Genomic DNA, 18155 nt, shown 5'->3' on the forward strand with positions numbered 1-18155 from the left:
ATCTTATCTGTGCAAACGACAGCTATCAGTGATAATGGCAGGCATATAATTGACAAAAGGCTGGAGTTGAAATTAGTATTTGAAGCAGATGTTCTCATGTGCTTTGTCTCCTACTGTCTTCAGCCTCTGCCAGGCGACCTGCCGCCCTGTCGCTAAGCAGATCCTCGCTGAAATGTTGGAGAAGCGCATCCCAGTCAGGAGCGAGCACGTGCCTTCCACATCACTGCTTTCAGGGTGACAGCCCAGGTGACTTCACCCATGGCAACCACTGACCCTGTCACGAGGCAGCCCCTAAGGAAGGGTGATCTCAGAGAATATACTGGACACCACAGCAAAGAGGTGTAGGAATGGTTTCTTTGTCCCACTTGGGCCATCAGTCTGGGTCAGGCGAGGAAGAATATTCATTGTGTCACGACACACAATCCACATAGAGGGTTTCAAGTTGGGTACAGCATGTTCAGCAAAGTGAATTTAGGAAAGAGGGACTGGGTGCTCTGGGACATCTTTGGTTTCACCTGGCAAGACACTAACAGTTTCTAAGTGGAGATTACCGGTGTGTCCGGAGGCAGTGGCTTCGCCCGGGGCTCGGGGCCAGGACTGAGCCCATGGAGTTCCTTGGGGGCTGGAGCTCACGGGCCCTGTTAGATTGGAACCCAGCAGTGTTTTCTCATGCAATAGGAAGCCAGGTGAGGAGCAAAAAGCATTGCATGGTTACCATATACAAGAGTTTGCAGAGAAAACTCTAAGACATTTTTATTTGAGCATTTATTATTTTTTTTTCCAAAGAAATCCATGCAAAGAGAAAGAGAGAGAAAGAGACATGGCAACCATGTGCTAGCAGCCAAACATAGGAAAATAATTTGGCACAACTTGATTTTTTTTTTTTTTTTGTAAAAGGACAATCTAAACTACCACTAAAATGTACCTTCCTCATAAAGACACCACTTGATTTTCGAGAGACTAACACATGGCTAGTCCTCTACTTAATGGCTGGAGGAGGTATGTAAGATAAAAAAATAGAAAAAAATAAGACAGTGGTTCCCTGTCTAGGGGACACCACGGGTGCTGGAGTAGCACGCGGCGTGTGCTGTGTGCAGGCAGTCAGTGCACCAGGAAGAGGAAGCACACCGCTGACACCACCACGCTGCAGAGAACCCTCAGCGGGGCCTGGGCACTCCCCAGGTTGTGCGAGGCGGCGATCTCGTTGTCCTGATTCACATGCTGCTTGCTTCCGGGAGCGTCATCCACGTCCAAGTCATAAGCCAGTTCTGCCAAGAGAAAAGCATATGTGGAAAGACAAGGTTACGGCCAGCTTCAGGTGCGTGTTCTTCCTGGCTCAAGCACTTGTTGGGCCTGTGGGGTACCTCAGCTTTGATTTCTTCTTTTCATGCAATGAAGACTGAGTGGGCGTGGGGGTGTTGGTGCATGAGGTTAGGGCTAGCAGGGAAGGAGACGGTTAAATGCAATTCTTCCAGAAATCTCACCAATGGGGAGCAAGCTGGAGGCTCCTCTTTCTCCTTTTTGTCTCTACCCACACCTCAGGGTGCAATGTTCATCCTTTTCTTTTCTATACATACAAGAACTGGGTCATAGGCCACAGGTGCCAGGTGCGGGGGTGGGGAGGTGAGTGGATTCACCAGAAACAGCGGGGAGCAGAACAGGAAGATGTCCTAAAATCCACTGCTGAGGGGATCAGTGGGCAACACAGGAGAGGTCTGTTGTGCCACGTGGGTCAGCTCCCTGGCTGGGGATCGTGGCTGTGGACATCTTCATAGCACTGCACTTTGACCCTCTGCAGCACCAGGGAGGCCGGATGGTCACCCTTTTCAATTATCTCCTTCCCTACAGGACTGTGTCTGAAGGTTATTTTCACCAGACCTCACTGGTATTAAAATGTAAACTGCTATATGGTGACTACATGTGGAGGGGGGTGTTGTGTACCATTCCAGGACCCTACACTTAATGCAGATTTCCTCCTAGGGACCCAGCTTTAATTAGAATTGAGGAGAAGGTAGTTTGCCATTGAAACTTGTTTTATTATAGCCAATTTTAAAAAATCTACATGGTCTTTTCACATTCCCTTAAAAAAAAAAAAAACATAGACTAGCAAAAATGATCTAATGAATAATAACATTTAAACTGATACCAAAACAAATTAACACTGAGAGGCTAACAGGTAAGGAAAGATCTTGGCCTACAGTTGATGGAGATTTGTTCTTGATTCTGAAAAGAAACGTGATTTGGGGGCAGGACTAATGCAAACATCTCTCAGAAGGTAAATCTAAGAAGGTAAATAGTGGTTCGTCAGGAAATCCAAGATGGCTGGCTCCAGCCCAGGGCTCAGTTTCACATTTACTCTTCCAGATCCAGAGCTCAAATCTACTCCCTTGGCTGTTCTAGGTTCAGTTACCAATGTTTCTATTTTGATAGCCTGTGAAGGTGAAGCAATGTGAGTGAGCCTAGTAGCCAACTGTCCTGGAGCCAGTGGAGTGAAATGATTGCTTTGGAACACTGAGATGCATAGTGACAGGCACAGAGGAGATGACTGGGATTCTGCAGAGGGAAGGAAGGGAGTGGAAGGAAGAGCTCCTCTTACAGGGGATGAAACACGTAGTAAGTCACAGGAAGATAGTGTGAGGCCTCAGTTGGGCCAGGAGGCGTGGAGGCCAGGGCCTGGGACCAGGGCTGCCTGAGGCTGGCCTTAGAGCAGGCAGCCAGGGCAAGGTGGCCAAAGGTGGGGTAGGTGGGTTCTGATTACCCACATGGCAACACCACTTTCTAAAAGAACTGTTGAGTGTATAAATGCCACCAGCAGTGATGAGGGTACCAAATCTACTGTGCTTCAATTAAACAAGATTTTCATCAGTACAAGATAGTACCTCAAGATTTCTTTAATTGACAAGTATTTGATCAACATTTTCAAGGTTTTGCTTTACTAATTATCTTTCTCAGTGTGTAACAGTATATATTATCGGCCTCTTTATTTAATGGGTATTGCATTTTCTGAATCACTTGAATAAGGGACGTCATATTGAATCTTTTGCCTATCATATTAGATACAATTGTTCTATTTTATGAACTATGATCATTTTTCATTGTTTCACAAAGGGATGCTGTTCTAACTTCTAGCTTTTATTATATATGAATCTGACTACATTTTGCTCCTGTAAAGCTGAGAATGCATCTCTTCTTGAGTGCTGACAATTAACTCCAATCAAATTGTCCACAAATTCTCTTCCCCAGGAAAAAGCGATTCGGTAGACTACAAGCTAGATTCTTTCTCCTCCTCACATACACACATACAGACCAAAGACAAAGAGAAGAGCAAAGGGCAACACTCTACTTGGAAATCAGAGGCTGGGGTCAGCTGTCAAAGGCAGGAATAACTCAGGCTCAGGTCATGTCAGATTTCATCAAAGTGAAGAGCACTATGGTTCTGCTGAAAACCTAGTCTCGCATCTCATGGCAACTTCTCTTAAGTAAAGAGGAGTGTTTTTAGGGCTGACCTGCATAAGAGCACTTCCAGCGTCACTTTCTGACTCTTGCCCAAATCATCTCTTCATGTTTTCCCTGACTCCTACGCTATTATCTTGCTCTTCCAAAGATCTGTTCACACTAAACCATTATGTCTAGAGTAGCTGTTAGGGGACCCAGCAGCTATGCGAAATCCTGTAGTTTCTAATCTTTTTTTGGCCACCAAATATCTTTTTACTTCTGTCTCTTGGACCCTATGCTTTGAGATTATAAACACAACTGATAACTTAAGAGTCCCAGTTGTGTGCTGGCATGGTGCTATTGTTTATAGACATTATCTCATTTAAGTGAGCCTTTTCAACAGTTATATGAGGTCGGTATTATAATTATCATTTTATTGATGAGGCAACTCAAGCTCAGGTTACTTTTCTGATCCATATTTACACGGCTGATAAATGCCAGAGGTGCTATTTGAATTCAGATTTGACTCTGAGCTTCATGTGAAGCATTTCAACCATCTGTTGAAAAATGTTGTATACCCAGAATCTACAGTGATTAGGTAATAATGGATTCCTTCTAGGACAAAATGCAATTACTGGGAAATATCCTGCCAATGACAACTTTAAAAAAAAAAAGATTTATTTATTTGTACATACAGAACTGGGGTACAGGCCAGAGGCTCAGGGGCGGCGAGAGGCTTCACCAGAGACAGAGTGGGGAGCAGAACAGGTAGATTGACAAAGTACACTGCTGAGGGGAGCAGCGGGCGGGTCAGGAGAGGTCTGCCACGTCATGTGGTCACCTCCAGGGCAGGCGGGAATCGAACTCATGCAGAAGTGGCTTTAGCTTCTCAGTGCTGTGCTTTAACCCGCTGCGCCACCTGGGAGGGCCCCAATGACAACTTTTAAAAGCTATGAGAAACATCAGTCTTTCCACCTAAAACTGATCACATATTTGATGAGCTCTGAGAAGAACTTCAGGCCTGGAGCCCCGGAATGGGAATTATCATAGCAGCTTGATTTTCCCAGAGAAATCAGCCATTATGTGCCCAGGCACAAAGTTGGGCCAAGTCTTCTACCTGCAAGGGGCCTCAAGGAATAGTCAGAGTTATACTTTCCTGAGCTCCCAAAGCTGTGATTACAGATGCCTCTGACTCCCCATCCAGCCACAATAAATGTTTGTCACCCAACCCCATAGTTTCTTGGGGTGCCTGTTGATGGGCAGGCATCCAGGCAAAGAAAGACCCAGTCCCTGGGCCTGGGCCACCATCACGGGAATTAGAGATTGAGGGGGGCAGTTTAGCAGGAGGAGGACACATCATGAGAGACAGGATCCATGTTTAGTCAAAGACAACTGGGCATAATTCGGGCATAAGTTAATTTTTGGACCTTCCTGGGGACATATCACCCAATTTAATCCAACAATGTTAATATCAGCCTACAGTTCCTAAGCATTGAGCTAGGGCAGTTGGAGGAAGATGTATGGTCTTCAGAAATCCCATCCTGTGGCAAGGGAAACAGACTAATAGACAAAGCAACTAGATACTGGCAGAAAGTAGAAAGGGCTCAGATAAATGCACAAGTAAAACACCACAGGCACAGCAGGGAGGGAGAAACACTCCAAGTTGGAGGATCTGGAAGGACTTCTTGGAGTAATTGTGATATAATCTAGACCCTGAAGGATGGTTGCAACTAGGCAGAGCTGAACGAAATGGTTATTCAGGTGAGGCAGAGGTTCAGCTTGAGCAGAATCACCATCAGAGGATGTAGCAGAGCAAGATAAAAGGCAAGACAAGTAAGGGTCAGATCCTTTTATTTTAGGGGCAATAATAGGGAGGCATTGAAAGTATTTAAGTTAGGAGACTGGAATATCTGATTTGAGACTTAGAAAGATGATTTTAAAAGTTTGGGAGACAGCCTTAAGTGGGAGAGAGTTATCAAGACATCTTGCCTTGTGAGAAAAACAAAACAAAACAAAACAAAACAAAACAAAAAACATCCCAAGAAACCTGTGGGAACAGTATCTGAGGATCAGCGAGTAGCAAATATAAATTTTTTTTAAAATCTGCAAAGAAGCTAAAACTACATCAAAGCAAACCCTTCTCAGTTTGCTACAAACCAGATGTATTATGGGAATTAGCACAAACCCTTCTCTCTATAAAAACATTCATATTTTAATGATTTTCCAGAGCATATCTGTGGGGTAGTAGGTGTATAGTATAAAATGCACATAAGTTGTTTCTATCTTACAAGATGTCAGTGAGAACCTTTTGGGCCAGCAAGAAGGATTTCATGCTGAATCCAAAAATCTGTTTCTATTTGTAATCAGTTTAACTACGCCCAGAGGGTAGACCAACAATCTGTACTAATTACACACACACAGCCCAGACTCTCATTTTGCCCTGATGGCCTTTGTGTTGCAGATCAGATAATCCCTTTAAAATAATGGGCAGTGAGGAAGGTCTGCAAGTGGTGGGGATGCCTTTCTGCAGGGGACAAAGTGCCCAGTGGGGAGCCCGGCCCCTCAGTTATAGTTCAGTCTCCCAGCTGAGCAGACAGGGAAGGTTACAGGGTCCCTGGCGAGAGAAACTCTAGGTTCCAGGCCTAGCTCAGCCCCCAACTTACCATTTCACAGCCGGCAAGTCACTGAGCCTTCGGGCCCCCCTACCCCCATCTTCCACAGTCCCATCTACCCCCATATACTAGATCAATGCCTTGGACTGGAGAAATCTGACTTGCCTTTTGTTTTATTTCTCTTGAATTCCCAGGTTCTTGGGGCACACAGCGGTCAGAGTCTCTGGCAAACTGTAATGGCTCCTCTCCCCACGGACAGCCCCAGTGGCTGCCCCAGGGGGCCTCATCAGCAGTCAGATTTATCAATGACTTCTGCAATGTGCATTTTTCTGGTGATGTTCACCAGCTATCGAATTTCTCAATCCTATTTCTCCCGGAGCTCTTCTAATCTGGGGACCAGAGACCCTGGCAGTACATCAATCCGAACGGGATTGTGTTTGGCTTTCTTTAAACCCTGGCATCACAGCTTCCACTGAAGCCAGCACACACAAAACTTTGGGAGCGAACTTGCTGGGCCTGGGGTGCATCAAGCTGGCGTGCGCGGCAGCCAAGGAAGATCTGTCAGCCAGGGAGACGAGCCTTTGGGGATGACAGAGCCACTGGGGCCTTGAGCATATAATAGGAAGCAAAAGTTTGCCCTCGGATGGTGTGGCCATAAAGGAAGGCAACACACTCCTCCAGGGCCTCACCCACGCTATTAGTCCACAACTTCACAGGGCAGCCGGAAATAACTGCTACCAAAATACCGGGGGAGAGAAGGCTGCCGCCGAGCCAAGCATGGAAGTGTCCCCTTGCCAAGCTTGCACCGGCAGATGGCTTCAATCTGGCCCCACTACAACAATCCAGCAACACTGCTTTCCTGTGTTTTGCATTTGCTGTGTACACTTGCCCCCAAGACATGAACATGCAAAGGCCCCAGTGCACTGCCTGGCAGACCCCAGGGGCTGACATGAGAGCCCTCTGGAGAAACCAAGTTCACTGCACCGCTGCTCACGCCGCTGCTTCTTTCCACAGGCGCCCACAGCACTTGGCTTCTGGCTTCTGAATTCAACCACACCTAGGTCCCCTGGCCCTCCCTGGACACGGTGTTACCTTCCTGCCAGATCCACCCTGCCCTTTGTGAACTTTCAGGTGTGAAATGACTACTTGCACTTGAAAGCAGAAGAAAGTGACTTTGCAAACGACCCTTGGGTCTCTGGGAATCTAGATTTTCTTCTTTATAGATCAGAGGAGGGGGAACTGGCACGCTTGAGGCCTCTGATTTTTAATTGGTCTAATGGGACTCCTTTGAGAATGGGCCCATTTCACAATGTGTCTTTCTGACTAACAAGCAAGCTGCCAATTTTGCCTCCAAAATGACTATAAATGGAGTAATCCAATGGTTTCTCCTGAAAGAGGGCTGGGGCACAAGATGCCTGTTTTATTTCTTACAGCCAGTCCCAACCTACAAGTAGCCTCAATTACAAAAGTAGGCAATTGAAAGAATACAAAAGATATTCCCAATAATCTGGGCAGGGGTTCTCTTATCACAGTCACACTTTTTTTTTTAAGATTTACTTATTTATGCATACAGAACTGGGGTACAGGCCAGAGGTGCCGGGGGTGAGAGGATTCACCAGAGACAGAGTGGGGAACAGAACAGGCAGGTGTACTGAAACACACTGCTGAGGGGAGCAGCAGGAGGGGCCTGCTGCACCATGTGGGTTACCTCGGGGTCCAGGAATTGAATTCATGTGCAGTGCCTGTGATGGCTTCAGAGTTTTGTGCTTTAAAACCTTGTGACACCAGGAAGGGCCCTCAAAAACACTCTTGTTTCTCAATTTGGGGTATGTGTATCCCAGTGGGCTGTGGGTACATGAAGCTATAGATTGCTTCTTCCTATGGATTTTGGGCAAACCTCATTATTTTATACTGAAGTATGCAAGGCTACACGATGGAACAGAAATTGACCATTTGCAAATTCATTGAAGATACCCTAAAACACTGCGTGTTCACTAGGGCCTTCATGGCACTCCTCTGATTCCCAGAACAGGTGCTTACTCTTACTCTGTACGAGGCATGGGACACTTAGGGGAAAGGCCCTCAAAGCGCTGTTTGGTGACACTGTTGGGTCACTAGGGTTTCTGTAAACTACCACCCTGACCCCTCCAATTCCAAATTCCTCATTAATGACTCAAGGTAGCCACTTTTATAACAACCTCCTGGTCAAGAGGGGAACACCAAGGTAATTGCCCTCATCTGGGGTTCAGCCTGCTCAGTTTCCTGAGACAAAATGGTCTCCAGGGGTTTTAACCATTAACTGTGCTTCCTATTGCATTAAGAAAGGAACAAAAAATATCACTTATTCCCTTTGGAAAATAAATCATTTTACGGCAGATCTTATTATAACTTGGGCCACTACTATATTCATTTAGGTACATCATGAGTCAAGTCATATTCTCAGAAATAGAACAACTCTAGGCTGGCAACCCTGACGGTATGAGTGGGTGGTGTGGGTGCTGGCCCTCCTCCACCAGGCCCAGAATTATCACTGACTTCCACAGGAGTGTCACGACTATTACTCTCAGTTCTATAGATCCTTCTCACCAGAGGCTGCTTGACAGTTGCACAGGACTCACAGTGCCGCAAAGCCTTTCCTTCCCACAGGAGAAGCCACCTCATTCCCATGGGAAGCGATGGGCCTGAAAGTCAGTGAAATAAGAAAAACTGGTGACAGAAACCATTTTCAGCAGGGCAGAGATGGAAAAGGCTTAGAGAAGTGAAGAAGTGAAGAGAAGAAACCTTTTTTTTGGGGGGCAGGGTTCAGTTAGCACAGTTGAACATTGTAGACAGGTCAAGAAATGTCAGGACTAAGAAGCAGCTGTTACAATATGTCAACCTTAAGATGACAGGGGACTTCTGGGAGACATTTCAGTACAGGGTTTGAGTCCAAACCAGGGAGTAATGAGTTGAAGAGAGAGTGCAGATTAACTATTAATCAGTCTTTGGAGAAGTCTGAGTCAGTGTGAAGAAGCTCTGTCACCTTGACTGTCCTTGAGTGAAGAGAGCGCTTTCAGTGCCATCACATCAAAGTGGTCTGTGCCACCAACCTTTGTTCAAGGTCTCTCCAGAGTGCTGATTCAAGAAGTGCTATTGGCTTGCTATTATTGACGCCTTAACCTGCACAAAACACTAGATACTTGTATGCCAATGTCCATTGTAGGCTGATCACAACCCCAGCATCTTTGAATATAGGTGAGTGAACAAACAAAATGTGTCCATCCATGTAATGGAATATTATTATTCAGCCATCAAAATAAATGAATTACTGATAGATGCTAAAACATATACAGATGAAACATATAGATGAAAACACATATGAAGTCCAAGAAGGCTGACAAATGACCACAAGATATAGGATTGCATTTGCATGAAATGTAAATACGCAAAATAGGAAAAGCTATAGAGACACAGTCCATTAGTGATTGTTAGAGGGTAGGGGAGAGAGAGCAGGAAGCCACTGCTTAATGGTCAGAGTTTCTGTTTGAGGAAAGAAGAATTTTATAAACAGTGATCATGGTTGCATAGAATTGTGAATCTTATCCACACTCTTGAACTGTATACTTAAAATTGTTAAAATGGAAAATTTTATGTTCTGTATATTTTACCACACTAAAACAAACTTCGAGAAACACAGAGATAATGGCATGGGGACACACTCAGCCCCGAGTGGAGTGTACTGCCACACTCCACTGCCAAGGTAGGAGTATCCTACCTTGCAGAGGGGTGAGGCTGTGTGAATGTATCTAATCCTAAAGCATGTGCCCTCCACCCCCAGTGGGGATCCTTCATTTTCTGACAGGCAAGTCAAGTTGTCCCAAGAACGAACAAATTACAGATGTGGCTCCTCAAATGGGAATGGAGGAGGTGGGTAATTTTAGTCAAGGAGATTAATCTTTCAAAAGAAATTGTTATACAGCCTTAGGAAGCTCGCATTTACGTCCTGTGACTCACACAAGTGATGCAAAGCTGAATCCATGTATTTTAAAAAAAAAAGTCAACCAAAGAATACACTGTCCTCATTACTTAAAAAATGTAATGGTTCAGATGTACAGAACTCTGTTTATAATATAAATTTCAGGCATGATGCAGCTACAGAGGGATGTACCACTGAGCTTTGAGCATGTAAGGAAAATACAAAAATGTCACTTATTGTAGCCAAATCCAATAGCTGGTGAGGGACTGGGAGTGTGAGGGAGGGAGCAGCTTATCGTCCCTTGAAGCACAGGCTGCAAGATGCTTAATGCAAAGCTTGTTAATGGCATTTGAGGCAGGGCTTTAGATATAGTTGGAAGGGAAAAAGCTAAGACTGGTAATCTGTCATTTTTAACCAGCCATGGTGCAGGAGGGTCTTACAAAGAAATGCACCTGAAAACCAAAATGCTTGCAACATGCCCGACATGGAAAAATACTAGTAAAGCAGTCAACAGGTCACAATGGCTCAAGTCCCTGAAAACGCTCAGCATGGACATGCAAATGTCTAAGAGTAGCAGGCACATGTCCTCATAAATCAAAAATGAAAAGTCTCTCTAAGTTGTTCTATCTGAATTCCTTAAAAACTCTAATTGGGAAATACCTCCCTCATCAATGGGATTCGGGGAATTGAGACTATTTTCCCCTCAACTGACCTGGAAGAACACTGGCAGGCTGGCTCCATCCTCCTACCTTTCCGTCTTCAGATCTGGACAGTCAGTAAATGTCCACTCTCACTCTCACACGGGCACTAACTCCTCTGTCCACTGCTACTGACCATTTCTCTTAATTCCTTCATCCCTTCTCTCTCTGTCCACTATGCTACGACCCTCAGAGCCCCAGTACAGAAATTCCTGTTCTCCATTGTCCCATTGCTGTTGAGGAAGAAGGAATGTTGCACTGGGTGACAACAGGAATAATACAACTCTTTCTGAATCACATACTGACTCAATCTCTTTCTTCTTCAGCATCCTTTAATGACACCCAACTGCATGTAGGGTAAAGGACCAAACCTTCCGCATGGCATTCATAAATGTCTCCGACTCATTGTACCTTACTTTCCAGTTCTAAGTGCCCATCTATTTCTGAGTGCTGTGTCACATGATAAGTGTCATGCCCTTCCATTCATCATTTATTGAAATGGCGCACTGTCCCTTAGCCTAAAATGCATGTTCTTTCTCTTCTTGTCCCCATCTCAACTTATATGGTGCGTTTCCTTCCTATGCCAACCCTAATTAATCACTATCCCTCTTGAGCATTCACACTGTACCGCTATCATAACACTCATTTGGATCTGCCTCATAGCAGAGTTAGCCATGTTTATGTTCATCTCGTGGAGACTCTAGGTCCATCAAAGCAACAAATGAACCCTATTACTCTCTGCGTTTCCACATAGCAGTTGCCTAGCAAAGACACTTAAAAACAAACTTGCTGACCCACTGAAGGGCTGCATGAACCCACAACTGCATGATGGAGCACTTGTCCTCAGCCTACAGAGAGCGTGTGTGGAAGGGCCACTTCCTCAGCAGACACCGTTCCCAAGGAGTCTCATGAACTGATGACTTCCTTAGGGGGAGGGGCCTTTCTGAGCTATGATGAGGACCAAAAAAAAAAAGGCAGGGCTAAGGCTAATGGCAGCATGCCCCAAGCAGCAAATGGGAGGGCTCAAACACTGACGTGTAGATTTCAGAGTCGTCAGACATAGCCAGTTGTCATCACCGACAGCATCAGGTCACTGTTGTCGCATGGATGGAAGCTATGATTATACGTTCTTCTTCTCTTTTGGGACCTGGAACTTGCTGGCTTGCCCTGTAAGCAGCTGACACCTGGCATTCTGTAGGCCACGCTAGGGACGAAACCGCTTTGCCGATGGAACAGGTTCCATGACTACTACTTTGAACTTTCAGGAAGGGGTTCCCATAGCTTTGACTCCTGCCCTTGCCTCAAAATCTACCCACCCCAGGCCACAGCCTTTCCAACACTGTCCTTTCCACTGCCACTGACTCCCCAGTGCAGGGGATACTGGTGATTAGAATTTCACTGCCTGTCTCAGTGACATCAGACTATAGCTTCATTAATGAGGTCTCTTGCCTTCTGTAAGAGCACAAAGCAGCAGGATTCAGCCCCTGCAGAAACACACGCTGCTGCCCCCTTCCCCTTACAGAGGTATGTGGGGTGGGTGCCAGGAAAATACAATTACGTGCTGGCATGAGAATAAATACAACTCCTTAACCTAAAGTTCTGTGTTTTCTTTTCCCCCTTTACCATCTATTGATTCACTTCTTTTTCTCTTCCCATTTCTCTTTGAACCCATCTCCTGTGTCCAGTTATTCTCCTCTTCTGTATAGCAGTTGCTACCCTCCCTCTTAGCTGTCAAGCAACAGCTACGCATTTTCAGGAGCTTCTCTCCTGTCTTCACCGTGCTCTTGTCCATAAACTTAGGCTAAGCCATGGCTGGCATCCTCTAATGGATTTTGAATCTTAAAGGTGTGTTCTGCCCCCCCACCATGAATCTAGACCTGTAATCTGGGTTCCGTGGGTTCGAGAAGGGGCTCTAGTACCTGCTCTTGTAGTTGCCCTCCCTCTCAGCACCACCTCTGCTCCTCAATTCAGACTCCCTCCCTTGCCTCTCCAGATCCACAGCCCCTTTTCTCAGGCGCTACCATTCATGCTCCCTGTGTTATTTCCCCCCACCCCTTTCTCTATCTCACATCCTTTTTCTTTTTTAAAAGATGTATTTATTTATGCATACAAGGACTGGGGTACATGCCAGAGGTGTGGCAGTGGAGGGGGTGACAGGATTCACCAGAGACAGAGGGGGAACAGAACAGGCAGACTGACTGAGGTCCACTGTTGAGAGGAGCAGCGGAACACACAGGAGAGGTCTGAAATGATGTGGATATCTACCAAGCCACAGGATGCATGCTCACATGAGACGGTCATGTGAGGACATTGCCTGTAAAGAAGAGGGAACCACCAGTGCTGCACTGGTTACTTTGACCCCCCTCTGCCCTTCCCCAGTAGCAGCAATTCCTGGTGAAAGGCACCTTGTTCTATGCAGCCACACAATGGGACCACTCTGGCTCCAGAGGAAGAAGAGGAGGTATCAGATGGAGAAAGTTCATTCTGATGATATGATTAGGACATAAGTTCGAAGGACCCAAGGGCAAGGCAACTGAGGAGAAAAAGGGGGTGATTACCCCCCCCCATACACACACAAACAGCTCTGTGGTCCTTAGGATAAAGTAGAGAAGTTCAAAGGGAGGCCAGGAAAGGTAGGAAGACACCGAGTGGCCCAAACCCACAGCTAGAAAGATGTGAAAGGAAAAGTCTGCTATAAAAAGTAGCAGCCAGATCACAAAGGAGGAATACAAAGAGCAGCTGGACAACACTGAACAAAAAAAAGGAGAAGATGTAATTGGCAAGAAATGAACATGTTAAGCAGGGTCAAGGACAACCTCAGTTCCTTATAACCAGGAGGGGACAGAAGGTCTGTTTCTCCTTTTCTACAGAATATATTAAATGTGCCTGTTAACCACTGCTATTATTGGTCAAGGGAAATAAAGAAGGAAACTGGCTGAGAAGAACAGAATATCATGCTACTGCTAATCCAGCTATCAGAAACAAAATGAGATTGCAAAGTGAAAAAGCTTTGCAAGGCCAGTCAAGAAGCCATGTCTAAACACATTCTAATGCAATCAACACCAAATCTAGATCAATCCAGCAGTCTCATAGCCTGGGACCCTATTATTGTTATTCTGGAAATATATGCTAAAAACAGTAATAATAATGAACATAAGTGCAGCAAGTATTCTGCAATTATCCAAAGAAGACAGGGAATGGAGTGGTACTGGTGCTTGGTGTCCTTCGCCTGAATGGGGACTTTCCCCACTCAACTGGGAAGAAGAGATTAGAAAGTTCCCCTTGCAGTCATAGTTTGCCCAAACTAAATGTCCATGGATTCCTTTTCTCCCCCATTTTTAGTCTTTAAGTAACTTTGAAGCATAATTCACATACCACAAAATTCACCCATTTCAAGTGTACAATTAAGCAAATTCACTGAGGTGCCCAGCTGTCATCATGACTCAGTTCTACAACATTGTCATTAGCCCAATACCAACATGATTGCTCCCTGATGCTGGTTTATCATGAATCCCTCCATGGTTTCCTCTCAGTTTTTCATCTTGAGGTTTCTGCAACAGCTGATACAACTGGTCACACACTCTGTCTTGAAACTTGCTGTGTCTACCCAACAGCCCCCTCCTCAACTTTCTGACAAGGAGGATGCCTTCAGGCCCCTCTTCCACTGCTCTGACCATTCTCAGATTCTATCACATGCTGTTTTCCTTAAAGATCGGTGCTTTCTCATCTCTTTTATGGTCTCCATTTTACTCACTTTACAAGTTGTCTTGAATACTCTCATCTGCGCCTCTGGTTTGATTTAGCACGGAGAATTCCCAACTCCACCTCTAGCCTTGGAAACCTAACTGCTCCCAGGCCCCTACCTATCTGGGATGTCCCTCAGGCTATGCAGGCTCCCCAAGCCACGAACTGAATGCACCATTTCTATTCCATAAACTTCTTCCCTTCCTGTCCCCATATCCTCTCCCCAGCTGCCACTGCGGGGACCAGGGAATGCCTCTCCATCTAGCTGCCCAAATCAGAAATTTGCAGGTCATCCTCAATTTCTGTTTCTTTTACATACTCCAGATCTAGCTTACTGTCACGCTTTTGAAATTTGGTTTCCTTAATATTTTGTGCATTCTTTCTCCTTTCTGTTGTTATCCTTTGCTACAGCCGCTACTTAGACTGTGTTCTCATTATCACCAGCCTGGACTATAGCAACAGTTTCCCAATCCCGTCCTCCTGCAAACCATCCTCCACCTGGCAGATAGAATCCTTTTGTTTTGTTAAAGTTCAAAGTACTCAGCACTTGAATACATTCTTGGAACACAAGACCCACACATACCTGAGTATAGAGAGAAAGAAAACAAAGCCCCCTTCACTCTCCCTCCAGGGCATCTCCCTAGGGGTAATTACCTGTAAATGTATTTTCTACACATATGCATATACTACAATGACAGGGAAGTCTTTGCATGTTAATATATGCAGAACCGACTCATTCTTTTTAATCCTTTCAAGACATTCCATAGCTTGACCAGAACACAATGAGCTATTTTCCCAACGGTAGGCATTTTACTAGTTTCTAGTTTCTTTCTGCAGTGACCATCCCCGGGCAGTTGTCTTGGGCCTGTGTGAATGGGGCCCACAAGGAAGGTAAGAAGAATGCACAAAATCTTAAGGAAACCAAGTGTGCAAAACGTGATAATAAGCTCAGGAGCTAAGTGAGGACAGTGGGACAGAGGTGAGAAAGACGGTTGAAATTTTTCCATAGAAAGACGATGTAGAGGGTATCAAGGAAATAGAATGATATTAAGGAATCTTGGGGGAGAGAACCATTGCATAATGTTAGCATCCTAACGCAACAACTAAGGTGTTTAGAATCATTAATTTAAAACAAGCTATGTTTCCAAGCTATGACAAATCTAGTAAGACACAATCGCCATGGAAGATGACATGAACAAGACTTGCCCGGAGGGCTTTGGTCAGTGAACCCAGAATTTCATTAAGTGACACAAACTGGGCTGAGGAGCTGTTAACACTAGAGCCTCAGCTGGTACTGTGGCCCGTAGCTGGACACACTGTGCCGCTACATTTTACTTTTATCTATTCAATTTTTGGAGGATGTTGAAAATACTTCTGACAGAAGAGGATCCAAATGACCAAGGGGTAGAACCTAGGACCTATCAATATAATTGTCTGGTGACCTCCTAGTTACTTTCAAAAGTGGTGATGTTTTGGCCCTGAGATCTTCTTGGCTGTGAGTGTTCAATGCCAGGAATAACAAGTTCATTGTGTAAGGGTACAAACCCACAACAGCATGAGCAGCAAGCAGCAACAAAAAGGGAAAGTCAAGATGAGCAAAGTGTAATTAGGGTGCTACCTTACAGCGACAGCAATTCACTAAAGCACTATCGGCCATTGAGGACGCCCTCTCCTTAAACAGGATTGTTCGTCAAAGATCTGTTGCCGTCACGCTCCCTGTGTCACACAGAATGCCATTTGGACAGTGATTTCTGTTGCTTTTTCAACTTCTCAGCCTGGAGGTAAGAAGCAGTAAGCTGAGTGTTTCCAGTCGTAAACATTTTTCCTAAGCGCAAGATACAGGGACACAGGGCGATGAGGACGGATGGCAGCTCATGGGTCCTTTGACAGACACCTCACATCTCTGTTCCTTAGTCTCAAGCCTCAGGACAGGGCAGGAGGGCTCCTTGTCAGCTTGGAGCTGCTTTTTGGTCTCACCTTTCTCAATCTCTGTGCCCCGGGGCAGGCAGGCAGCTCTAGGGTGGGGACTACAGAGACAGACCCTGCACTTACTATTTTTTTTAAAGATCTACTTAATTTATTTCTGCATATAAGAACTGGGGTGTAGGCTAGAGGTGTGGGGCGTGAGAGGATTCACCAGAGACAGAGTGGGGAGCAGAACAGCTGAATCTTCTGAAATCCACTGCTGAGGGGAGCAGTGGGCGAGACAGGAGGTCTGCTGTGCCATGTGACAGGAGGTCTGCTGATACCTGGCTGGGGATTGAACTCGTGCTGCAGTGGCTGCAGATAGCTTCATAATGCTGAGACTTAAACCCTTGCACCATCAGGGAGGCCCGGTGCATTTACTTTTTAAACCCACTCTTTTATTCTTTCCTCTATAGCTTCTTTCTCTAAAATTTCTAAGTCTCGTCATTTCCAGAGTACCTTTTTAGGGGAAAATAGTGCTGAAAATGTACCAAATTTGGCGTCCTTATGTTTGTTACCATTATCTGAGTCCTTCATAAGCAGCCTGGTTGAGATGTGTCATCAGGAAACCCCCTGCAAGTGGACAAGTGGGATATGTCTCAGTGTCAGTGAGGGAAAGGGTGTGTGTGGAGGCGTCATTTGTGGACCGAGTACCTGGGTTCACAGTGCTTATGGATGAACTGGGAAGCCGGCAGGCCCAGCACTGTGGATCCAGAATAGACATGCAGAACTGCTCTCAAGGAGTTCTCCAACTAGCAGATAACTGACATATGGTCTTGGTGTCAGGAGGGCCAGTGACGAACATGACCTGGGCACTTGTTTGCTAGACATAGAGCCAGGCGCCGTGGTGGATATATCGTTGGGGAAAACTCAGTGACTAGCCTCAACCAGCTCTCTCCTGTCAGCAAGCTGAGATGAAGACCAAAATAACTGTGTCAGAGTTAGAATGTGTTGAGTGCCACAAGAGCGGCACCAACCAAGTGTGAGGGAATTCTGAGCAAGGGCAGAGTCTGTTGAGGGTTCTGAGGAGGGAAGTGGTGCCCTGAGGTACCACCTCGACTGCTCTGCCTGCAAGCAGAGAATACTCTGCTCGTAGGACCAGTGAGGCTCTCAAAAGAGCTAAGACATGTAAATATGATGTGTAACCCTTCCTGTTCTCCACAAGCAGGTTATTTTCAGTTATTTGAGAAAAACAGGAGTATTAGACCTTGCTCTGGTGAACCAGCCCATTCCCTAGGTGTGGTAGCACGCACACGAAGAGGCGTGAATCTATGTAGTGTTGTAAACCAATGTACCTCCAGAAATAACAGTGCAATAAAAATAGAGGAAAAGAAATGGATGAATTGAGGCAGTCCCCAAACGTCAAAAAAAAAAAAAAAAAACTCCTGCTTTCAGGAGACTCCCTCTCCTGTTTTATTGCCACCCCACCCCCATGCCTATCACACTCTCTCTCATCTTTATTTTTTTGATGATCCAAAGTGCTCAGGGAAGAGTCCTGCTTTGGTTTTAGTCACTGGCTGACAGGAATCCCAAGTCAATAACCCAGGCCAGGATGTGGAGAAGACCTGGATGGCGGGCCTGCCCTCTCACCCGCGGGTTGGCTCTCCCCACACTGCAGGGTCATTTCCAACCCACTGCCTCCCTGGGCTTCAGTGTATCTGAGCTCAGGGGAGGTGGGGTGCAGCTGCTCTTCAAATGAAACCCTAAACCCTTTCAAACACTCGGCAAGCTTTCTACTTTCTCAGC

At 45.7% G+C, this 18155-nt stretch overlaps 1 protein-coding gene across 1 annotated transcript in view; it reads right to left on the reverse strand.

Annotated features, from left to right (window-relative positions):
• Positions 1 to 750: 750 nt before the first annotated feature.
• GPC3 (glypican 3) overlaps positions 751 to 18155 on the reverse strand; it is a 354530-nt gene continuing 337125 nt past the window's right edge. Inside the window, exon 8 of the mRNA XM_004685819.1 lies at positions 751 to 1268. Coding sequence (XP_004685876.1) covers positions 1102 to 1268 — 167 coding nt within the window. The 3' untranslated portion in view covers positions 751 to 1101. The remainder of the gene's footprint in view (positions 1269 to 18155) is intronic.

This window comes from Condylura cristata, unplaced genomic scaffold, assembly GCF_000260355.1.
Source record: "Condylura cristata isolate star-nosed mole 26May11 unplaced genomic scaffold, ConCri1.0 scaffold00019, whole genome shotgun sequence".
Taxonomy (NCBI): domain Eukaryota; kingdom Metazoa; phylum Chordata; class Mammalia; order Eulipotyphla; family Talpidae; genus Condylura; species Condylura cristata.